At 42.4% G+C, this 25,633-nt stretch overlaps 1 protein-coding gene across 2 annotated transcripts in view; it reads right to left on the minus strand.

Moving 5' to 3' along the window:
• RALGPS1 (Ral GEF with PH domain and SH3 binding motif 1) overlaps positions 1-25,633 on the minus strand; it is a 347,217-nt gene that overhangs the window by 302,118 nt on the left and 19,466 nt on the right. For both annotated transcript variants that reach the window (XM_015426073.1, XM_015426072.1), the window contains exons 2-4: positions 22,132-22,258; positions 16,745-16,852; positions 15,031-15,081 (exon numbers count right to left, since the gene is read on the minus strand). In XM_015426073.1, coding sequence (XP_015281559.1) covers positions 15,031-15,081; positions 16,745-16,852; positions 22,132-22,188 — 216 coding nt within the window. In that variant the 5' untranslated portion in view covers positions 22,189-22,258. The remainder of the gene's footprint in view (positions 1-15,030; positions 15,082-16,744; positions 16,853-22,131; positions 22,259-25,633) is intronic.

Raw genomic sequence — 25,633 nt, forward strand, 5'->3', positions numbered from 1 at the left:
GCCCCCCCCGCACCCCCAACCCCCCCCCCCCCGTCACTCCCATTGCTGGCAAACCCAGCATGGCATCTGGCCTCTCCTGCCTAGCCATCTGAGGCTGCCATCAAGCCCACTGTTGGAGCTGTCATCAGATGAGGCAGGTTCACTGTCTGTGCATGCACAGACAATGAAGATGGTTTTGGGGGGAAGAGGATTTAAAGTATTTTTAAAGGTTTTCAGAACTATTTGTTTTGGGAAAGTGTGATCCCAGTCCATGGATTTAGATATCTGCAGATGGAGCCACACTTTCGCCACTAAGTATACACAAATTACTGTACTGCGAACTTTTATCATTAATCATGGCCAGAATTTTGACGAGTCCACAGAAAGTCCTCAGGAACAATACAGTTGTTGTAAAGGGAATGCCTAGGCTCCCAGAGGAACCTGACAAGTCAGCTTTTTTATTTCCTGGAGCCTGACCTTAGCTTCTCAGCCATGATGCAAGGTCTGAGACAGCATGATGGGGGCTCAAAAACAAGTCTTCTGGCCCAGGGCTGCTTCTGGGGTAACAGCAAGTCATAAGGGATTTGCTTGGATTAGTTTAAATTGTTCCTTATCTATTGTTATACTGAGTTGCTGTTTGGATACCAGTTGTCATCAGTGCTTTATTTAGTGGTTAGAGTGTTAAATTAAAATTTGAGAGGTCCAAGTGTAAATCCCCACTCTACCACGGAAGCCTGCTAGGTTCCCTTGGGGCAACTCGCAGCCTATCCTACCTCACAGGATTGTTGTGAGGATAAAATGGAGAAGAAAATTATTTAAGACACTTTGGGTTCCTACTGGGGAGAAAGGCAAGATATATATATTAAGTAACTAAATAAATGAATAAACATCTTTGGCCCAGAGGATGGCTCCTACCCTGACTTGGCCAATTCATTCACATGGATACATGATACAGAAGCCTCATGGCTAGACTACTATAATGGTCTACATGGGTCTGCGCTTGAAGACAACTTGGAAGCTGCTACAGAATCAAACATTCTAATAGAAAAGTTGGCCAAATCGGATACTTAAATCTGGTGACTTTTTTGTGAAATTTTTTATTGCTTTATTACTACAAAACTACAAAAACTACAAAAGGAAAGGGAAATACGGGATACTATAACACTAACCAATAACACATAAAGATAAGGCAAGGATCATCATACCTATGAATTTCTCAATAGTCGTTCCTACCATTATTGATATAAAAGAGAAGAAAAGAATATAGGAATAAAACTGGCTGCCCTATTTTAAGATTAATAAAGCTAAAACAAGTCCATTTAGCCAAATTGAGTACATCATAGTTTCAAATACAAAACAGCCTTTCAGAATTCATTACATGCATTAATTATCTCCTGTGTTTATTCTTATCATATTTCAGTTGGACTTTAAGAGTTTTAGGAGCTGCATCTGTCAGGAATGGATATGCTGTCTTCAGACTCATGATCGTTCTTTTCTGCTTGTATACTGTCCTCTGTTTTTCCTTTATCCTCAGATGCTGTTTCTTGCTGTTCCAAGAATATCTTTGCTTTTGGGACAGAATCTTCTCTTTTTTGCCATTATACTTGAAAATAAGGCCTTCTGGGAATGTCCATCTGAAGGGAATGGAATGGTTATTTTAAAAAGATGTTAGGTTTTTATATTGTTGTCTCCTCTTTTGTATCTCAAATGGAATATCTTTTAAGATCTTCGCCTTTGATTTTCAGGGGTTTCCCATTAGTCACTTTCAAAATGACATTTCTGGTAGATCTTTTGGAGAATTTAACAAATATTTCAGCAGGCAGTTTGTTTTTCTTGATAAAATCTGGGTAGGTTCGATAAACCATATCCATGTCACTTTATAGAAAATCCGTTTTAAGGTCTGTCACTGGTGCCAATGCTTCGCTTAATAACTCCTTTAAATTCTCCCCTTTCTGTTCTGGGATACCTTGAAATCACAGGACATATAATGATTTTTCCATTTGAAGCGGTAACAATTGCTCTTTATCGGAGATCCGCTCTTTTCCCACGACCTCCAGTCTCTGTTTAATCTGGTGACTTGAGCTGTACACTTACAAGACAGAACTTAACCCTCACATACACAGAAATGATAAAAGATTGCCTGTAACATTAAGAAATGGAAGCCCTTAGTGGACATTGCCAAACAACCATTGCATTGGTGAGTAAAAGGCAGGGGAAGGGTCCTTTCCAAGGCTGTTCTGGCCTTCAAGGGAGGACACATCAGGACCAGGCTCCGCAGCAACCACTGGGTAACTTGATACCACCTGGTTTATATGACTCACCTAGGCCTGGCTGCTTGCTACTCTTCAACAGCAGCCACCTCATGAAAGCCAGTGCAGTGTAGCTTCAGAGGAGGGTCTGAGAGACCTAGGTATGAGTCCTCATCTTGCAGTGGAAACTCACTGCATGATTTTGGGCCAGTCACATACTTTCAGCCTAACCTACCTCACAGGGTTGTTGTGAGCATTAAAAGGAGGAGAATAATGTAAGCTGCTTTGGTCCCCATGTGGAGAAAGGCGGCAAATGAAGTAAATAAAAAATACAGCTGTTAATGGGAGGCAGATAAAAGGTAGGTTGGTGAATGGCTAAAAAGGAGAGAATGAGGCAAGGAAAGGGGAGAGGATATGGGGACTGCCAGGAGGAAGATACAGGGGAAAGTGAGAATACTATGGTAGATAGTATCAAAGATCACTGAGAGATCCAACAGAACTACCATGGTCACATTCCCCCAGTGTAGTTCCTGATAGAGTTCATCAATCAAGGCAACCAAAGGAGTCTCTATTTCAAATCTTGCCTTGAAGCCAGATTGAAGTGCATCCAGAAAATCACTCTTCCAAGAACCCTGGAGCTAAGAGGCAACAACTTGCTCTGTTACTGCTGTATTACTACTGGGAGCTAGGTGGAATAAACAAAGTAGAAAAGTACTAGAGGCTGTAAGAATAAAATTAGGCACATTGTAAAAATTATACAGATACAATGAACCTTAGCCCATACAGAAGTGATTGCAGAATATATAATACAGGTGAGAGTACAATTACAAAAATGCACCATGTAAATACTGTATAAAATTGTATACTCCCAAATAACACCAGCAACAATCAATCATGTTCTACAATCACTCCTGCATGGTCTAAGGTACATTCCATCTGCATAATCTTCACAATACACCTGATTTTACCATCTCTAGCACTTTTGTACTTTGTTTTGCTTATCTTCATAGGGGATTGTCTTTATTCTTTTCCTTTCAGATAAGTGGAACATGCGTATTAAACTTATTCAGCAGTCACTCAACTGGCTAACAATTCGTTCCCAGGTAACTAATAAACTCAAGGTGCTGATTATCAGCTACAAATCACTTCATGTAGGACTACCTACATATACCTGTAGGACTACCTCCCCCAATATAGCTTGCTGAAGCAGCTTTGCTAACCTGAGAAAATTCTTCTGAAGGTACCACCCTGCAAATGGGTAAGATTAACAACTTGTTGATGACTGGTCTAAGGACCATAACAATAAATTGAACTGACAGCTTCTTGTATCCAAGCTCTCTCTGTTGTGGCTCTCACATACTGTAATGGCTTGCCTGATGAGCTCAGGAAGGCTTCCACACTTATCATTCCATAGAATGTGTAAGACAGAATTATTCAGGAGAGCATTTTCATACAACAAAGGGTTAGGGTTGTATTGTCTGTACAATAGGTATATCTATAGTGCAGTGGCTATTTTCAAAATAACCCCCCACTAGCCTTCAAAGAACAGAAACTGGTTTAAATTTATTTTTTAAAAAAAGAAAAGAACAGAAACTGGTTCAAGAATCATCTCCACTTTTAAGACCACTTCTATTTAGGAAACATTTATTCCAGAACATCCTACTGAGTTAGACGATGCTTACAATTATACCTTTATTTTAAAATGGGCTTAGCTACTTTAATAAAGTCTAAATCAGGGAAGTTTTTTTAAAGTTAACCAAGGAACTAAACTTGGGAACAGTAAGACAGTGGAAAATAATTTATGAAGCAGCATTTGCAGAAGTTATTTGTTTTTTCTGTGTCTCACCATATATTTTAAAAGCTAGATCTGTCAATGCTGCCCTTTTTCTGTTTATAATGTTAAAAAATAGTAAAACCATTATGTAAGGGTATCAACACACTTCTGAGTTATATACTTTTTTAAAAAGAGAGAGAGAGGTGTCAGCCAGCATAACTATACCATATGCAAAAACCAGCTGTCCCATTACATAACCTTATTTGCAGGGAGTTCAAAATTCTCCTGTAAAATGTTCCATCCAGAGTAACTCTGGGCATCTGGAGTATAAAATGAATTGGAAGGGACAGCAGGAGGAGAAGAGACTCAAGCAAGTGGAACGGGAATGAACTACTGAAATCTATTACAAAGCTCAAGATAGGTAGTCATGTTAGTCTGTTTGTAGCAGTAGAAAAAAATAAGAGTCCAGTACAACCTTAAAGACTAACAAAATTTTTGGAAGGGTATGAGATTTCCTGAGTCACTCACGAAACCTCATACCCTACCACAAATTTTATTAGTCTTTAAGGTGCTACTGGACTCTTACTCTTTATTACAAAGCTGTAACCAGTAATATTTATTGATGATTCCGTTAATTACAGGAATGCAAAATAATGTTTGGAGGGTCATCACTTTATGTATTATTAGGAAAAAGGCCGGTTGTGGAAATAAATACAATGACCTCTAGAAAGAGGCTCTGGGTGGGTGCCCCGGCCTTGGAGCGTCAATTTGCTGTGGCGACCTCAGCAGGATATAATGACACTGAGTCCACCATATTCTCCAGAGGAACTGATCTCTGCTACCTAAAAAACAGTTGTAATTTTGAGTGACCTCCAGCCCTCACCTGGAGATTGGCAATGATGGTTCCCCAGAAGGGAATGGTTGGTTTGGAGTGTGGAGTCTATGGCTTTCTACCTGTCCGAGGTCCCATGCCTCCTGAAACCTCACCCTCTCCAGGTTCCATCCCTCACATCTCCAGGAATTTCCTACCTGGAATTGGCAACCCTATCTCCTTCCCAGCCTATTTATTTATTTATTTATTTATTTTCGCATTTATATCCCGCCCTTTCCCGAAGGCTCAGGGCGGCTAACAGGGGCACCAAGTGCCAAGTAAAACAATATCATATAGTTTAAAACAAAACATATAATTAAAACAATCACAAATAGTTTAAAACCATAAATTACAATCAGATATAGCAATATACAGCAAACTTCAGCAAGAGGGAAGATCTTAACGTCACCTAGCTACCAACAGTCTCAACCTACCTTTATTTCCCCCTCACTCTTCAGCTTTCCACCCCACACTCACCTGCAGCCTCTCCCGTGCTCTGAAGCCCTGACTGCTACGTCATATTGGCTGTCATGCGGGGGCCACCTCAGCAGCTTATGATACAGAGCCCACCATTTTCTCCAGGGGAGCTGATCTCTGCCATCTGGAAAGCAGTTGTAATTCTGAGTGATCTCCAGCCCTCACCTGGAGATTGGACACATTTTACCTCAGAACAGCAAAAGCCAATCAAGTCGCATATGCAAACGACCTCTGTGTTCCAAGGCAAAGGCCAATGAGGCTGCATATGCAAATAACCTCTGTGTTCTGACTGGCTATGGGGGGGGAGAGGAACAGCAAACTGTTTAGAATGTTGGAGGCCAGTGGATGGGGACAAATTCTGATTGACACATCAGGGCACCAACTAATTCTGGAGCATGTGGAATGTTCTAGAGAAGGGCCACCACCATTCGGCTTTTATATATAAGGGAGATGAGAATGAAACAACAACACAGTAAAAGCTACTATAAAATTCTGATTTCTTTTACGCAAGAGACTGTTCTCTAGTTGTTCATGGAATGATAAATAAATGAGTTCAATAACTGACACAGGGTTATCAAGGCACTTCCCAAGTCTTGTAAAAAATGGCTCTGTTTCACACTAGATAAGATAGATCTGTAAAAATGAAATAGATTGGAAGCAGAAATAATGCAACTTGGAAAATACCTCAATGAACATAAGTAAATGATCTTCATCTGAGTTGGGTTAACTTATACAATTTTAAAATTTAACGTTTTTGCATTGACCTGATATGCAAGAGCCTTAATTTTACTTTACTAATTTTCTTCAAAATAAATTGTGGATCAACGGTGTGCACTAATGCAAGTATCCTGGTCACAAAAATTAGGAAGCTTAATAAGATGATAGGAGGTACAAATATCCTGGGAAATATAAGCTTGACAAGCCTTCCTATAGTTCAGTTTTTTAATGTTTTGATATCTACAAACATATGGTACTCATTAATGTTCGTAAAACATCCAACACTTTCCTCTGTCCTCTGGAATGCTTGTAGATTTCAGTTCTGGATAAAATTTACATCAGAAAAGGTCAAGCTCCATGCTGGAAACTGCTGGATTTGAGTTATCCTTAAACTACACGGCATAAGCAAAGTGAAGAAAAGCACACAATGGCTCTTGACCAGCAAATGATAACATTACTTTTCCATTTGCTGCAGCCAAAAGATAGGTTGCTTTGAAATTCTGTTAACAGGTGTTTGAGTGGAAAAGCCACTGAAAAATTTCAGCGGCAGGTTCTCAGGATTTAAGTTCATGTCCTCATCCACTCATACATAACAGCAGCATTGCATTGTCCATGATGATCAGAGAACAGAAAGCTAAGACTAGTGACAGTATGTTCATCTCAATGTGTGAGAAAAGATGCACATATTTCAAGAGGCTGTTTACTGTACCCTTACTTTAAGGCTCCATTTCTGTTGCACTTCTCCCATAAAAGAGTTGGTAAGCTGCCATAACAGCTTGGTAATTTGCTATCCTGAGGTTTAAGGCTGATGAAGAGTAAGTCTTGCGGCTCAAGCCACTGATCGTCCTGCCTTCCTTATCAGCTGGAGCTCAATGTGAGCTCACTCTTTGCTTAGCCTACATCTCCTTGCTATTAATAAGAATGGAGAAGGATGGGTAAAAACATGGCCAGTTCATGAGGCCTTGGTTCGTGCAATCATGTTGGCCACAAACAGCCATGTTTTTCACGGAGGTTCATGGCAGTCGTTCGTGAGTCAGACACGCTGGCACCTATCAATTAATTGTCAAAGCAACTGGGGGGGGGGACTTGGCATCATCAGGTGCTCTTGCTGTACCTGCTTCCCATTTGCCACCCCCTTCTGTGCTAGACCACCCCCACCCTTTGCTCTTTGGACCCTAAGATCCTGGGCATCCACCCAGCAGGCTTGGCATCACCAGCTGCCCTTACTGTACCAGCCAATTGACAATCATCTGAGTGGATGTCCTACATAGGGAAAAAAAATTCTGTAATTGGGTTCAGTTTGGACGACCTTGCATACCTTTCCGAGAGGTGTGTTTTTGCTTTAATCAAGCAAAGACTTATTGATATTGAGATGCAAGAACTTAGAAGTCTTGCCTCTGGTAGATGTTCCCCTTTGTGGTGGGGGATGTCTACTAATGGTGTTTTGGCTGAGTACTTCTCTAGCTTGACTATTTCTGAGCATCGGAGGGCATTTATGTTAGCTCATTTTAATGTTCTTCCCTCTGCGGTACTGTACGGGAGGTTTAAAAAAAATGCCATACTCCTCTAGGCTTTGTCCTTTGCAGTCTGGGGGAGATAGAAAGTACTGAACATGTTCTCCTGCACTGTATATTTTACTGTGATATTCGTGCCATATATCTAGAACCTCTGCTACAAATTTGCAAGGGTCAATCTGAAGTTTGCAAGACGGTTTTTTTACTATCTTCCCATAACTCTGAGATCACTGATTTGGTGGCTAAATTTCTATGTGGTGCTATTAAGAGGAGGGGAATGTTTCAACTCCAGAAATGAAGGTTGTACCCTTTATCCCTTGATGATCTATGTTTTGTTGTGACGCCAATAAAGGTAGCTGATGGTGATGACTTGGTTTTCCAACTTGCCACTCCCTTCCTGTACTAGACCTTCCCCCCCTGCACTTTGGACCCTAAGATCCTCGATTTCTGTGCCTCTGAGCACCCACCTGCCAGGCTTGGAAATATCAGCTGCCCTTGGTGTACCTGCTCAACAACTTGGTTTTCCAACTTGTCATCCCCCTCCCACACTAGACTTCCCCTCCTGTAGAAGTCCTGAGGAAGTCCACTGTGGTGAGTTTGATGCCTCTAGCTTGCAAGGGGTCCATTCAAATCGACACACTCCTGAACCTGTAGCTGCTGTGGTTTCCCCAGAGAGCACTTTCCTGGGGGCACCTGCTTTGGAGGGGGGGCTGTAACTCGGCCCCCCTAAATCCAATCCTCACCTAACGGCGGGCAGGTAGAGGAGAGTCAGCTGGAGACTCACTGTGAGTTTGGCATCTCTAGCCAACAGGGGGCCACTCTACCACATCACAAAACGAACTGGTTTGGTAAACAGGAAGGTTTGTGAGACTTCTTGAACCACAAACCAGGATGAAACTTCATTTTTCCAGTTCATGCCCATCCCTATTCATGACATACAAGAAGAAAAAGCTAATACATTTGTTACTCTCATAAAATTTACTGCATTAGAATAAACTCCTGAAATTTTATCCTTCAATGTTAGGGGCCAAAGAGCTACACTGAGGGCTCAGGGCGAGGGGGACAGAAAGAAGAGCAACAACTGAGAGATTTACCTTCCGCTTGTAGACAGTTCTAAATTAGTAGCTTCCTGCTAACCTAGCACTGCTTCTAGCCTGGTCTACATCAAACTCAGGGCAACAAGTATTGCTTTTATCAGCTACATCCCAAATTTGCACTGCTAGTGCCTGAGTCTTAACAAAGTCCTGGCAGTGGTGCTGGTCACTCTTCCACAGCCCAGCCCATCTCACAGACTTGGTGTGAGATAAAAGGAAGATGGAAGGAATATATACACTTCTCATCATGGCTGCCATCATCTTCTCAGTAATTCTGCCTACTCTTTGCATATTTTCCATGAGTGATGTGATTTCTCCCTGTAGGGGGGTAAGTTGTCTAGATGTGATTAATTCATTTTGTCACCATCCTTCAGCTAACAGAGTCTGCGTCCTTTGTTTGGCTGAAAACTGAATCCTCATATCCAGCTAATTCTCCAGAACAAATTCACTACCATTAATTGAACTCATTAGAAGCAGGAATCAGAAACTGCCCATCAACATATCAGTCCACTTTCCAGCCTGTTTAAAACCAACCTGGCATATTTCTTTTGAAGCTGAAAAGGGAGTGTTCACCAGAATGATGATGAAGAGTTGGTTTTTAAACCCCGCTCTTCACTACCCATATGCATGGGAAAGAGCAGGTAGAGAAAGAGGTACTTTTCTCCCTCTCTCACAATACAAGAACTCGTGGGCACTCCATGAAATTGCTGAGCGGTCAGGTTAGAACGGATAAAAGAAAGTACTTCTTCACCCAAAGAGTGATTAACACTTGGAATTCACTGCCAGAGGAAGTGGTGGCGGCTACAAGCATGGACGGCTTCAAAAGGGAATTAGATAAGCATATGGAGCAGAGGTCCATCAGTGGTTATTAGCCACAAGGTATAGATAGGGACTCTGGGGCAAGTGATGCTCTGACATCTTGGTGCTTGGGGGGGGGCAACAGTGGGAGGGCTTCTAATGTCCTGGCCCCACTGGTGGACCTCCTGATGGCACTGGTATTTCTGGCCACTGTGTGATACAGAGTGTTGGACTGGATGGGCCTTTGGCCTGATCCAACATTGGCATCTCTTATGTTCTTATGTTCTTAATCATGGAGCGGCCTATAACTACCTTCCCCTCCTCTCCCCACAATAGACACCCTGTGAGGTAGGTCGGGCTAAGAGAGCTCTGAGAGAACTGTGACTGGCCCAAGGTCACCCAGCTGGCTTCATGCGGAGGAGTGGGGAATCAAACCTGGTTCTCCACATTAGAGTCTGCCACTCTTAACCACTACCACCTGGTATGTATGTATGTATTTATTTATTTATTTCCTTCGATTTATATACCGCTCACCCCCTAAGGGCTCTGAGCGGTTTACATCATACATTTGATACAATTCCTACCTAAGGCCACACACACATACAATGGGGGAAGTGACTAACCTAACAGGCACCCTGAAGTGGAGACTTCGTTATTATGGTCTCTCTGCGGGCGGCCTTTTTCCAGTCCGGTGACGACGTCTTCCTGGCGCAGGTCTTCCTTTGGTCGTTGTGACTCCTCCCAGGCCTGGGCCAAGCACACGTCAGCGTGTGCTCCCGCAGCCAGCCTCAGTCCCTGCGGCCGGCGCCGTCCCCCCGCCTCTACGCTCCGCCAACCCAGCCTCCGCTCTCTCACTCGTCTCGCCAACTGCCGCCATGGTCTCCACCGTCGCCGCCACGAAGGACGGGTGCCCCCCTGCTCTAAGAGCAGGTACCCATTTGTCTACTTGTCCTTTAACGAGCTTTCGAGCTGCTGGGTGGGCGGGAGCTGGGACATAGGGCCGGGAGCTCACTCCGGCCACAGTGGGGCTCGAACAGCCGAAGCGGCCAGGTGGCAATACAGGCTTCATTTACTGCCTGCGCCACCACTCCCTTGTAGGTAGGCACTCACCTTCCCTATACATTGTGTGGCCCTAGCTAGGAAGTTATAAAATGCCCATGTAAACCGCTCAGAGCCTCCGGGATGGAGTGGTATAGAAATTGAATAAATAAATAAATAAACCAAGCTGGCTCTCAACAATAGGATGGCAACAATAGCTTGGGTGAATTGGACAGATATAAGTCAAGGTTAGGAAAGTATAGTCAGGACTGTATTGGGATCTGTTCTTTTTTGCAACTCTGTCCTTGTTTGCATGCTCTCACTCTCAAACACACCCTTGTTTATTCTCAGAATCTCTGTGCACCCTGTGACCAGTGTTCCCTCTAAGCTGAGTTAGTGTGGGCTAGCTCACAGTTTTTTAGCCTCCAGCTCACACATTTTTGTCTTAGCTCAGGAAGGATGGCTCCAGAGCAAACTAATTTATGCAGTAGCCAAATCACTCACTCACAACTTTAATGCCAGTTGCTCACAAAATAGAATTTCTGCTCACAAGACTCCACAGCTTAGAGTGAGCATTGCCTGTGACTGCCTTTGATTTCTGGGTGAATTCTCAGTCAGCAACTGGTGCCAGTTTTCTGTGGTTGTAAGTTCTGAACAAGGGGATAGAGCTGTGCCTTGCAGGCTCTGCTGGTAAGCCTCCATATAGGGCAGGTGGTAGCAACACTACCCAGTATGCGCACGCTGCCCTTACTCAGGTGCTGAGAGCAGTGAAGATTGGGAAAATTGGAGCTCCCTTTAACCTGATCACGACAAGTACCTTTGTAGTATCAGATCACAAAGAACGCTATTAGAAGGAGGGATATAATAAATCTGATCTGAGTAATGAGGTTCTTTTGAATTGGTTTCACTTTGTCTTGTTCTGATCCTCTGCCCTTTAGTCCTCCAACATTAAGATTCCAACCATTAATGTTAATATTAATCATTAAGCCATCTGCTTTCATTCAATTCAAATAATACAGGTCTTGAAGCTGAATTGTAGTCATATTTCTCTCTGCACACATCCTGTATAAAGAGACTGAGCTGTTGACAAGACTAACAAGTATACAGTTCCACAATAATAGCTTCTTTTTTGTTGTTGTTCAGTCGCACAGTCGAGTCCGACTCTTCGCGACCCCATGGACTAGATCCCGCCAGGCCCTCCTGTCTTCCGCTGTCCTCTGAAGTTGTCTCAGTTTCATGTTCGTTGCATCGATGACACTGTCCAACCATCTCATCCTTTGCCGTCCCCGTCTTCTTTGACCTTCAATCTTTCCCAGCATCAGGGTCTTCTCCAGTGAGTGCTCCCTTCTCATTTGGTGGCCAAAGTATTTGAGCTTCAGTTTCATTATCTGGCCTTCCAGGGAACAGTCAGGGTTGATTTCTTTGAGGATTGACTGATTTGATCTCCTTGCAGTCCAAGGAACTCTCAAGAGTCTTCTCCAGCACCATAGTTCAAAAGAATCTATTCTTCGGCGCTCGGCCTTCCTTATAGTCCAACTCTCGCAGCCATACATGACTACTGGGAATACCATTGCTTGGACCATGCGTATTTTTGTTGGCAGGGTGATGTCTCTACTTTTTATCATGCTGTTTAGGTTCGCCATCGCTTTCCTCCCAAGGAGCAGGCGTCTTTTAATTTCATGGCTGCAGTCACAGTCTGCGGTGATCTGGGATCCCAGGAACGTGAAGTCTGTCACTACTTCCACAGCTTCCCCTTCTATTTGCCAAGGAGTGATGGGGCCGGATGCCATGATCTTAGTTTTTTTGATGTTGAGCTTCAAGCCCACTTTTGCGCTCTCCTCTTTTACCCTGAGCAAGAGGCTCTTTAGGTCCTCTTCACTTTCTGCCATTAGAGTGGTATCGTCTGCATATCTGAGGTTGTTGATCTTTTCCCCAGCAATCTTAATTCCCGCTTGTGATTCATCCAGGCCAGCATTTCGCATGATGTACTCTGCATATATATTAAATAAGCAAGGTGACAGTATACATCCTTGTCGTACTCCTTTTCCTATGCTGAACCAATCAGTTGTTCCGTATCCGGTTCTAACTGTCGCTTCTTGGCCCTTATACAGGTTTCTCAAGAGACATGTGAGGTGGTCTGGTACTCCCATCTCTTTAAGGACCTGCCATAGTTTGTTGTGATCCACACAGTCAAAAGCTTTAGCATAGTCAATGAAGCAGAAGTAGATATTTTTCTGGTACTCTCTTGCTTTCTCCATAATCCAGCGAATGTTGGCAATTTGATCTCTAGTTCCTCTACCTCTTCGAAACCCAGCTTGTACTTCTGGTAGTTCTCTATCCACGTACTGTTGAAGCCTAGCTTGTAGGATCTTGAGCATGACCTTGCTAGCGTGTGATATGAGTGCAATTGTGCGATAGTTTGAACATTCTTTGGCATTGCCCTTCTTTGGGATTGGAATGTATACTGACCTATTCCAATCCTGTGGCTTCTTTACTAACTTCTTATCTTCGAATTAAAACCCTATTTCTAAACTTTACCTTCCTCTGCAGAATTATTAGTTTTCAGCCTGCTCCTATGAAAATGCACACCCTCACTCTACCAACCACTTATTGTCATGTCTGAATCTGTGAAGGCTTGTTACAGAGAAGTTTGATGTCCAGCCTTAGGATACTCCCCGAAGGACGCCTGGAGCTACCGAGCTTGCTTTGATAAGCAGAAGACAACCATGGGACTGGTGGCAAAACATTACCGAAAATCTCTAAGATACTCTTTTATCCCATTCTTCCAGTCCAGCACTCAACCACTATACCACATGGGCTCTCCAAAATGTCAAAATACACAGTGCCAGCCAGGACTTCAACAGGTTTAGACAGGTGTAACTCTGCACATGATTGCACTTAAGGCTGGCCCTACTAAAATAGAGCTTATTAGAACCATTCTTAATACCAATATATATATATAAGGCTTATTTTATACTGTTATCAGCAACATACAACAAAAACAAGTCCAAAGAATAACACAGGCTACAATGTAATTGTTTTACTTGACTACACAGTACTGAACAGGGCAGCTGAAAAACCTGATAGCAATATGAGAAGTTGAGGTCTAATTGGTCCTAGAATACACTGCATATGCTATATGTTCAAGCGCAGATGTAAGCATTTATGTTTCAGAGTTCTGACTGCATTTACCAGCCACGTCTTGGTAAAATTAGTCACTTCTTATATTCATTAGGGAAAAGGACCACTATATAATATTTGCAAGACTTCAAAGTTTCCCTTGCATCCTGCCAAACTAACTCAGTGTCTACATGGCTTCCTAGAAAGCCTGGGTTTTCACTATTTTGACTTCTAAAATAAGAAGCGTCAAACAATTTTAAAGATGTTGCCCCAAACCACATTTCCATCTTCTGCTGTCTGCAAACATCAACATTAGAATGTAACGAAGTCCTGCCACTGCTATGTCTGGCTCTAATAGGGCTGCAGTCAATTGACATAACAAGAAAAGCGTTATTTAAATATACATCCAAATAATGCTTCTTTAAATACATTCAAATTTTCAACTGTGCTTCTTTTTTAGGTTCATACACTTACAAAGCTCCTTCTGATGCAGAACAAACCACTGCAAATCACGCAACAGAAAAAAGATTTTTTAGCAGAGAAGATTTCAGAAGCAAACACAGAGTATTTCAAACTACATTATTTCAAGATGGCACATAAGTTAACAGAGGACAACTCTACTGACAGAGAATAGTGACAATTTAAGTTTCAAATTTATTATGGTATAAACCTTCATGAGCAACGCTCCAGTTCATCAGTTACAGTAAGTGGCAAGAAAATAAACACTAACACTGCCATCCTAAGGAGAGTATACCCTTCTAATTCCATTGAAGTCAACGGGCTTAGAGAGTGTAACTCTACCTAGGATGCATTACATTGCATGCATCTGACAAAGTAGGCTCTAGCTCAGGCAACCTTACACATAATAAGAGTTTAAGATGCCACTAAACTCTTGTTTTGGCTGGAACAGACTTAACAGAGAACAAAGTTTGAGTTCAGTGGCATCTTTAACACCAACAAAGTTTAATTCTGGGTATAAGCTTTCGTGTGCATGCAGACTTCTTCAGTGCTTTAGAATTTTACTAAGGCTCCCACGTACCAAATCCTGACCATGTTCTCCAATTCCATGCTTATCCTGGTGTTTTCCAAGCCCTGACCACAAGAAATTCATTCCTGGTTCTAAAGCCAGAGATGCCACTCTGCCAGCCCCTATAGGTCAAATGAGGCACAAGGCATCACTGAAGAAGCTGGGAAGACACCTAGCCATTAGGAGGGTTTGAAGGAGAAACATTTGGCTGCAGCTATGGTAGTTCATTTCCCTAATGATTTGGAGATGGAAAAGAGGAAAGCGTCTGAGGGTAGAAAGGAAGCAAAAGAAAGCAGAGAGAGAGAGAATGAGAGCAGCAACAGAGTCTCCAACACATCTCAACAGCACTTACAGTTAAAATAAAGCACATACCTCTGGTTGTATAGCTTTAAATACTGGCATATCCATTAATGTAATCTGACTCTGTAACAAAGATTAAAGATAGAACAATTACACATTTACAAAAATTTGGTCCAGGACCAGCCCAATATATTTTGGCCTTGAAGCAGAAAATTCAAATAGCACCCAGACTCTGGACGGTGACAAGTACTGACAGTACATACAAGTCCTGACACTGATATGATAAGATGCACTATTAAGCTGTGATGCAATAAGGGTACATACACAAGACAACCTGTAAATGTAAATAATTTAAAAAAAACATACAACCCCCCCCCCCCCCCCCCAATTCCAAAACTATTCACCAACCTACCCATTGAAATTTCACCCTGAAATAGCTAAGGAGAAGGGGTGATTTGTGTTTTCCCATTTTCAGTCCCCAACCTCCAGTTTCTACTTTTCTCACAGTTTCAGAGTAGGAGAAATCCTTGTCTTCCTTTGCACTTTTTCTAGTGTCTCGTTTTGTAGTCTCATACAATTTAATCGGCATATGAACCTTATGTAAAATGAAAGTAAAGCAGCTGGCTTCTCTGGCTAACACTTCTTTCAACTCTGTCAAAATCAGCACACATAAAGCATCATCCTTCTCTGGGTTCACCAACCTTCAGAAGGAAGGCAGGTGTCTATCAAAGAAAGGGCCTTTCTTGTGAATGCACTATTTTGTAATCCCTCCCATAAGATGCTTGCTTGGTGCTACCTTTCTCAATTTTAGGAGCTGGGTGAAGACTGTCTTTGTTCATACTTTTTACAGCACCATCCCAAATGCGTTAGATCCTTCTAATTTATTTGATGTGACTCTGATAAGGAATGCACTGCTAGCAGCTGATTCACTCTGAGCCTTGCCCTTTGGTGGAGTTTTTTTAATGTGTTATGGTTTTGGTGGTATGCTATAATGCCCTGAGTTGGGGAGGGAAATCTTCAGTTTAATGGCTGTGGTTCTCTTTTTATTATTACTGTAAGCTACCTTAAATGATTATTAAACAGAAAGGTGGCCGCACACATTTTAAAAATAACATATATACAATAGTTTCTACCAGTCACACTGGTCATTTCCACATGGGGACAGATGCTTGTGGTTTCCCTGCTGCTGGTGTGGCTGCTAATGCAGCACAGTCTCAACAGAGCTTCCATATGGCGGGTTTCCCCACAGTTTCCCTGTTCCAATCCCCCCAGCAGAAGTGATCCCCCCCTCTCAGGCCACTGGGGCTTTTTCAATTTTTAAATCAGCAATTGAATACTGTTATATTGATATAATGTTATGAAATGCGCATAACAGGTTCTGTGAATTCCCAGATTTCACTTAAAAAAAACAAAAAACCTTGCGTCAATGCAATAAAATTACTTAGCTTGAAAAAAGTACTTGACTTGGGAGAAAAATCTCTCTAGCCCCTTCCATTGCAGAGAGATGCATTTTCACCTTACATATCCACAACAGAAGGGACTAGAGACTCACTTTTCTTTTAAAAAATTACAACAAGGAATTCAGAGATCCTATTACACATAATGTTATAAAGTAATAGCAGTATAACAATATTCAATTGCTGATTTTTTAAGAAATGGGGGGAAAACCCTCTCCTTGGTGCCGGGGGGAGGATATGGTCACTGCAGGTACAGTGTCAGGGAAAACAGTTGTCATGCGACTACTTGAAATCATACGCATCAATTTAAAACCAGTAGTTGTACTCACTGCAAATTCCTCTGGTGTTACTTTCAATACATCAAATACAACTGCATCATAGCTTTTATGAGCATAATCTGAACTCCGTCCTTCCAGTGAGTCAGAACTGCTACTGCCCTATGAAAGAAAAAAATGGGTTTTTGTAAACATAAATTTGTGAAGGGATTAATTATCAGTATTATCCACAAATGAAAGTTGAGCCTTATATGTCACTTTTCTTGTACTTTTAGAACATGACCTTTGCATTTTTATAAAGAATTCTCAAACTTGCTCAGTTCTGCTGCTTGTAAGGTTCTTATGTTGTGGACTCTGTGTTTAATATTTTGGTTCATTCTGCTGGTCTTATGACTGTTCTTAATAAACTATTACTATTACTATTACTCAGTTCTGCTGTTGATTCTTTTATTTTAGCTGTTGGTTTGAACCCACTGTGAATTCCAGTAATTCTGTACAACTTTTCTACAAATAGATGAACTGAATAGGGCCCAATAAAAGGCATCTTCCATAAGCTCACATTTGGTATTTCCAATTTCTAATGCTGGGAGATCTCACTAAAACACTTGGTAGGATAAAAAAAATTTATTAACGTGATTATTTTTGCAGGTGTCACGTCATACTCAATGGAGCTGAATTAAAACAGACTAATGCTTCACAATCCTACCCCTAGTCTTAAATTCCTAGTCTTTTAATTACAAACAACTCTTTTGGATTAGAGAGGGAAGAGTTTACTTCTGCAAACACCCAACTGACTGAGTTCTAAGAAAAGTCCACATATAAACCAGTTGCTCTCCACCCCTGCCACTCATGTACAGAATTATATGGAGAAACCTCAACGAGAATATGGAGACAGCCAGCAAACATTTTCTCACAAGCTGCCCTTCTCTTGCAACAGACTAAGCATATCTGCATGCAAAAATGGAATGCATGGGTGAATCTGTTTTTTCCATTAAAATGAACAAGGCAGTCATTGTAGGCAAAGAAGCTCCCTGTGTACATTAAAATGTTGTGCATATCACAAGCTGCTGAACCAGGGAAAGACAGTTAATGTTTGAAAGCAACAAGCCAAAGGGATACTGAATGGAGATGCACACAGGGATATTGAAGACATCTACAGTAACATTTCTACTTTTATAAAACATGTTCTGATTTTAAAGCAAAGATATTTGATACTGTTGAACTTATGGACAGGTGGAAAATAGTTTTAGTCTGAAAAAGTAAGAAGTAAACTATTCCCATGTGCAAGTAATTAAATTTTATTTGTTATACCTGGAGTATGTACAAACAACCACAGAATTTTCTAAACTAATTTCTGGCTTGAGAAACTGGACACCGAGTGATCTTGGGACTATGCATAGTATTTTCTTTCATGAACTGAACAGTATCTCACAATTACAGCAAGCCCTGGCAAGCTGCACAGATGAAACAACTATGAACATTGTTTTCATCTAAAAGCATGTTTGAGGGCCCAAAAAAACAAAAAACAAGAGTAGGCTCATCAACCACTACATATTAACAAAGTACATATATTCCACTCAATTCTAAGGACTCAGACCAGCACTGGCCCTCTCGTTCATGCATGAAAAAGATCTTGGATCTGGGGATGAAGAATATTTATTGTTCCATTTGGTCTATTGACCACTCTGCAATTTTTCTGGCAGTGAATGCGGCTATTAAGTATACAAATATACAACCAAGGTACCCATGAAACTGGCCCACACTTTCTCTCCCTTCTCAGCTTTTTCTCTACTTTCTACGCCATCCCCAATCATCCCTTTGTCTTCCTCTCCCAGCAGTTGCTGCTTTCTTCCTGTTGCGCTGGGGCTGCCCAGATAGCAGTGCCTTGATGCGACACACAGTGATGCGACCTTGCAAGATTTTGTGAGATCTTCATCAGCATTCTCGGCATTAAAGTGTTTAAACCTCCCTCGCTTTTTCGATTTGTCTGCAAACCTGGAAGTTCCCTGTTTGTTCATGGCCCCACCACATGGATTTTTTGTGGAGACATGTTCAGAATTAGATATAAACGCATAAGTAAAGAAAATGTATATGTAAAACTTTGAATTGATACAGAACTGATTTGTCAATTAGAAGAACACAAGTAGGGAGCCCACAAGACTCATGGCAGGGGAATCCCATCTCCCATCACCAAGTCCAGAGTGGCTCCAGGCCCCACCACCCACCTTGGAGCCTGGCCAGAGCAGCTCTCAGTGTCTGCCACCACCATGGCTCCCAGTGTCAGCCACTGCAGCTGGGCCTGGAGCAGCTCCCAGCATCTACCACAACTGGCCCTGGCATGGCTCCCAGCTGGCTCCTGGCACCTGCCGCAACCAGGCTCGGAGCATCTCCCTGTGTCTGCCACCACCAGCTCTCCTGAAATCATGGTGGATTGTCTGCCCATGTGCAGACAATGCTATTTTATTGGGGGGATTTAACACCCCCCCATTTTTTTAAGACTTCAGATTTTCCTGCAAATGGGGGGTCCCCAAAGTTTGCAGGAAAATATGTTCAGTGCTTGGGTGGCCCTCAGCTGTGAATTTGGACAACCACAGATGGAGGCCACATGTCGCTATTAGAGATATATTATTCTTCAAATCTGAAAGCCTGTTTGAAAGAACACAGAAATCTACTTTGAAATATGTTTTTATGCAGGTCCTAGGGGCTCAAGAGTAAGAACATAAGAGAAGCCATGTTGGATTAGGCCAGTGCCCCATCCAGTCCAACACTCTCATGTCACACAGTGGCCAAAACCCAGGTGCCATCAGGAGGTCCACCAGCAGGGTCAGAACTCCAGAAATCCCCCCACTGTTGCCCCCCAAGCACCAAGAATACAGAGTATCACTGCCCCAGAAATAGTGTTCCATCTATAGGTAAAGGTTCCCTTGCTTGAAAGCCAGTCGAATCCGACTCTAGGGTTGCGGTGCTCACCTCCGTTTCAAAGCCGAAGAGCCAGCGCTGTCCGAAGACATTTCCGTGGTCATGTGGCCGGCATGACTAAACACCAAAGCGTACGGAACGCTGTTACCTTCCCACCAAAGCGGTACCTATTTATCTACTTGCAATTTCTTGCTTTCAAACTGCTAGGTTGGCAGGAGCTGAAACTAGAGACGGGAGCTCACTCCGTCTTGCGGCACCCGGGTCTCAAACTGCTGAACTACTGACCTTCCACAGCCTGCAGTTCAGCGTCTTAACCACTTGAGCCACCGCAGCTCCTCCTGTTCATCTATACCTTGTGGCTAATAGCCATTGATGGATCTCTGCTCCATGTTTATCTATGCTTGTAGCCACCACCACTTCCCGTGGCAGTGACTTCGACATGTTAATTGCTCTTTGGATGAAGAAGTACTTCCTTTTATCTGTTTGCAGCATACTGCTCATTAATTCGAGTGCCAATGTGTTCTTGTATTGTGAGAAAGGGAGAAAAGTACTTCTTTCTCTACCTCTATCCCATGCGTAATTGTATAAACCTCTATCATGCCACCACTCAATCATAGTTTCCCCAAGCTTAACCTTTATTCATAGGGAAAGTGTTCCATTCCCTTAATCATTTTAGTTGCCCTTTCCTGCACCTTTTCCAATGCTATCTTTTTTGAGGTACGGTGACCAGAACTGTACATAATATTCCAAATGAGGCTGCACCATAAATTTATACAGGGGTATTATGATACTGGCTGATTTGTTTTCAATCCCCTTCCTAATAATCCCCAGCATAGCATTTGCCTTTTAAAGTCTTTAGGATGTGTTATTCATTGGAGAAAATATTTTCTACTGAACACAGTTGGCCAATTAGAACAGGACCATGGTTAAGAGTTCAGCAGCAACTACCAATGGCTTTCTGCAGACCAGGTCAGCAGGAACTACCAATGGCTTTCTGCAGACCAGGTTCTACCAGCAAGCCAGCAACCCTTAGGCTATACTATTTACAAGAAGCTATCATTTTTAGCATTCACTAGGGATGGGCACAAACCAGGAAAGCGGTGGTTCATGGTTCATTTGATTACATGAACCATGAACCACAAACTTTCACAAACTTTTTCCACTTCCTGAACTGGTTTGTGGTTTGCTCAGTTCATGGGTTTGGGAGGTGGTAGAACACTCCCCTTGCAATTTAGAGATGCCAAACTCACAGGGAGTCTTCAGCAGGCTCTCCTCCACTTGCCCTCCAAGTTTGGTGAAGACTGGATTTGGGATATCTGAGTTATAGCTCCCTAAAGCAGGTGTCCCCAGGAAAACATAGCTCTAGCCTCCCCTTAAATCAGCCATGCAGCAAACAATTCTTCCTAACTCGCTCTCACACAACAATTAACTTCTCTCTCTTCCTTCTGCAAAGTGAAAACAGCTCAGTCAGGGTGTGGGGTGCTCCCATAGAGCAGAATAGGAGCTCCATGGTTGGCTCCCAGAGCTGCCAATCAATCTATGGACAACTGCTCTGGGTGTTTCTAGGGCTCTCCACAAGTCCACCCCCAGCATTGTCTAATAGGAATTGACTGAATTCCCTCCCATTTTTTCTCCTTTTTTCCCCCTTCTTTCTCTCTTTTCCTTTTTGTAGTCACGTAGGTGTAATAAAAAATCAATAAAGCTACCCTTCGGGGGATTAAAAAAAAAAGGGGGGAAAAAGGAATTGACTGAATTGGTGCCAGGCTGTCTGAAGAACAAACCGCTCTAACAAACCAAATGAACCTCCATGGGGAAAAAGGGAGTTCATTTTTGGATTCAGGAACAATGCAACCAAATGAACCAGTTCAAAACGAGCCACAAACCAGCATGGTTTGTGCTCAAACTGCAGTTCATTTCTTGGTTTGTGACCATCCCTAGCATCCACTGATTAGTTTCTTCATACTTTTAGCTGTTTTCTGTTTCTTCAGAGGGGATCCAACAAAGGATGTCTCAGTTACTTCATGCCACAATGCTTGGTTTTCTCATACTCAGCTGTCAACTCTGGGCATGAAGCTGACAGAAGGCAAAAGATGGAGAGATGAAGAGGGAACTAATGCCACAGATCCAGGTGCAAGGAAAAGGAAGCTCCAAAGCCACAATGTAAACAGGCTGGATCCTCCTTCTTTCACCCACAGGTCTGAAAACCATTCGACAGTTGACATAAAAACATCACATTGACAACTAGACTTCAATTGGAAGTTACCCAGAGTTCCATTCCAAGTGCAAGATTCCTAATCTCTAGGGTCCAGCAAAATCGCTCTTGAATTGAACTTCTTCTCCTGGTAACATCACACGTTAACAACAGAAGCAGAAGAATTTGGTTATTTTAAATATTCAACGGTTCTTCATTAAACAGGCAAATCCACCTGATGGCAGAATGACTTCTAGGGATGTTAAAATAAACTGAAAATTCTGTTTACTACAGTATTTAACAAAACTGAAAACAAACATAGTATGGGTACCTCTGGAGTGGCGGAGGTCACTGTCACGTTGGCCATGAGGCCATTCCTTTTATACATACTCTCCTCAAGGTATAGGAAACTTCAGCTTAGCCACCGCTGGTAATGCAACATGATGAATGGAGAATCACTGCAAGGCAAATGCATTTTATGAGAAACTCATTGAACAAAAGCCACCAACAGGGAACAGAAAAATAGTTACAGAGAAAATGAAGTAATATGCATTTGCAAAGTATACCATGTCAATATGTCAGAATGCCATGTTAACAGCATTTAACAGAAAATACTATTTATTTCCATTTGATATATTAGTCACTTTTCAACTTTAGAAGTTCTCAAGGAAATGGTCAGAAAGACCTTGCTATGCTGAGTCCTATAGAAGGTGATAGATTGCAAAGGAGCTGCCTGCAATCTTCTCAACAGCCTAAGATATGAATCAGAAATATAGCTAGACAAACTGCGGAATCACAAAGGAAAAAATGGAAATCCCACCCACCTCCTCAACAATTAGGGCTGCCAAGTGGAGGCGGGTGGCGGGTAAACCCCCGCTTTGGAGGCCCGATTTCCGCCGCCGCGGAATCGGGCTTCGGGGGAACCCCACCCCCAGCGTGCACGTCACTAGGAAGTGACGTTATGACGCCGGGCACGCTGGGGGCGGGGCCACGACCATCCAAGGGGAAACCCGGGAGTCCCCCGCTCCGGAGGTGAGTACTACTTGGCAACCCTATCAACAATCTACCCTTCAGAATCCTGTAAGCTCTCAAGAGTTTGAGCAGGCTGCTTTCTCCTCCTGCCCTCTGCATTTTTTCTCTTTAACTAACTTTGGCAATCTATTCTTCTGGAGCATATTCAGTTCCCATCAGATTGTTTGCGGTTTTCATCTTCCTTTTATTTATTATTATTATTATTTATTTATTTTTTGAGATTTATATCCCGCCCCATCCAGTATTCAGCTCGGGGCGGCTAACAGGCGGCAATGCCGAGGTTAAAATATACATATCACAAACATATTAAAAACAGATATCTATCATAAAATTGGTGCTATCATAAATTACATACAATTTACATCCAGGGTGGACGACATCCCAGACTGACGGCCAAGTTATTTCCTGCAGAACGCCAGGAAGAGTGTATCCCGAGCTGTATTAGGGCGACGTCTGCCCCTACTATGGGACCGCCGCTCACCGTTCAAATTTATGTATGAAGCTGTATTTTTCTGCACATCAAGGAGGACTCCTGAGTAGGTAGAGATCCTTACTTTGTCCATGCATGGCCAAGTTTTACAACTTCTGTTGTCTACACAGGAGCCAGACACTTTACTGATATAGCATTTACTCTAATGCAAGACTGTGATCAATTCCCCACAGGAAGCTGTGCCGCCCTCACTCTTCTATTTCCCCCACTCGCATCGGTCAATTTCACAATATTCGCTGCATGGCCGCATTTTGATCCACAGCTCCCCCCAATTCTTGACATCAAAAAACAAGGATCAAGAAGACACAGGGGAAATGGGGGGGGAGCTGCAGGTCAAAATGCGGCTGCACAGCGAATAGTGTGAAACTGACCAATGCAAGTGGGGGAAACATATGAGTGAGGGCGGCACAGCTGCTTGTGGGGAATCGGTCTGTGTTTTTCCCCCAGGGATATCATAAGAAAGGCCTTGTTTTACATTTGTATGTAATACAGTTATGTCCAATAATGGGTTTTTGTGTGTATAACATTTTTAAGAGGGTCATCTTACATTCAGAGTCATCCTTCTTTTGAGTAAATACAGTAGTGACTGACCTATTAAACTATACAGTCGTATATAACTATGGAGTTACTAAACATCCTCTTTCCTCTTTCTGTGCACTTGGCAAGAACTAGCCATGGTCTTCATGGTCTGTTCACAACCAGAAACTATTACTACAATATACTCTACACAGGACTGCCTTTGTAGACTATTCAGAAACTTCAATTAGTTCATCATAGTTCAGAACCACCAACCTATACAGTTCCCTAGGAACACCAGTACTGAAACTTCCCTAGCTGCCAATTTGTTTCCAAGCAGAATTCCAAATACTGGTTCTTATCCCTAGAACCCTAAATGGGCTTGTAGTGGTACACCTTATTTATTAAAATAATTGTATCTTGCCTTTCTCATGGCCCAAGAAGGCTCACAAATCATAATTAATAACATCAAGTGCTGAATTCTGAACTTGGTCCGTGTTGATCAAAAAACACAGAGAATGGAACAGGTTACAGATAAGGGGGTATTTCTCTACAGACTTTGGTAACACTCCCAGGGTTTGCAGACCGCCCCCCCCCCCGGTTACAAGGTAATATTTTTAGGAAAAGTCTACATTGTAAGATTGGCCACCATTTCGGAAAAGGGAGTAGATGCCTACCACTGTGTGAGCCAGCAAGCCAGACAGGCAAAGAGAAGCAGGAGCTGCCGCACCCACCGCTGCTATCGCAGGTGGCGGGGAGAAGGGGAGCAGCAACCACTGGCCCCAACATGAGCTATTGTGACAGCTGTTGCTATTCACTGGCTTCATGTGAGCCAGGGAGGTGGAAGCAGAGATGCCACAAACAGGAAGGGGAGCAGGAGCCACTGCTGTCTCCCTGACACTGCGGCAGCCATATGATCCAGGCAGGTGGAGGCGGTGGCACTGCAAGCAGCCTGGAATGGTTGGCAAGTAGCCAAACAAGCAGACAGGGAGAAGGATGGGATTCCCCTCACTGTGAGTTTTCCAGGTCCCCCTTGTTACCATTCAAAAGGACCAAAACCCCAAATAAACCCCTCCTCCCAAGAGATACATGCAGTTATAGTCCATTAAAAGGCTTGGAAAATAGAATTGCCTGGTAGTACCGTAGGGACTACTTCCTCTATCCATCTGCTGAGATCACTGTCAGAAAACCTGTTCTATGTACTCCCATCTTCAGAAATTAATAAAGATAGAGCTTTCTCTGTGGTGACATCCTGCCTGTGGACATCCTTCCCTGAATCAACTTGCCTGGTGCTTTCTGTCTTAATTTTTTTGACATCAAGGTAAAAGATATATTTTTTTAAATTCCCATGCCTCTGGTAATAACTAGTGTTTTTTGTTTCATTGTTATTATTCATAACTACTGTTCTATTAGTTTTAATTTTCTTATTAACTGATATGCTGCCATTTCATTGTTATAACAATTGATAACTCTTTATTGAGATTACAATTTTACTGGTTTTATTGTATTGATGACTTTTGTGAGTCACCTTGAAAACCTCAGTTATGAACTAGATTATATACATTACCAATAAATAGAAATGTAAAATTTCTGGAAATTTTGAAGCTCGGAAAAAATCCGTTTGTTTTTTTTTGGGGGGGGGACTGAAATTTTCAGAACAATTGAAAAAAAAATGCTACATTAGCACTTCTTTGTTCTTTTCCCGCTTGAAAGTCATTCTGTTACTTTAGGAACATAAAATATGACTATGGACATTTTTACTTGGCATGAAATTATCACAACTAGCATATCAAAA

This window comes from Gekko japonicus, unplaced genomic scaffold (genome assembly GCF_001447785.1).
Source record: "Gekko japonicus isolate JY-2015 unplaced genomic scaffold, Gekko_japonicus_V1.1 scaffold22, whole genome shotgun sequence".
NCBI classification, from domain to species: Eukaryota; Metazoa; Chordata; class Lepidosauria; order Squamata; family Gekkonidae; genus Gekko; species Gekko japonicus.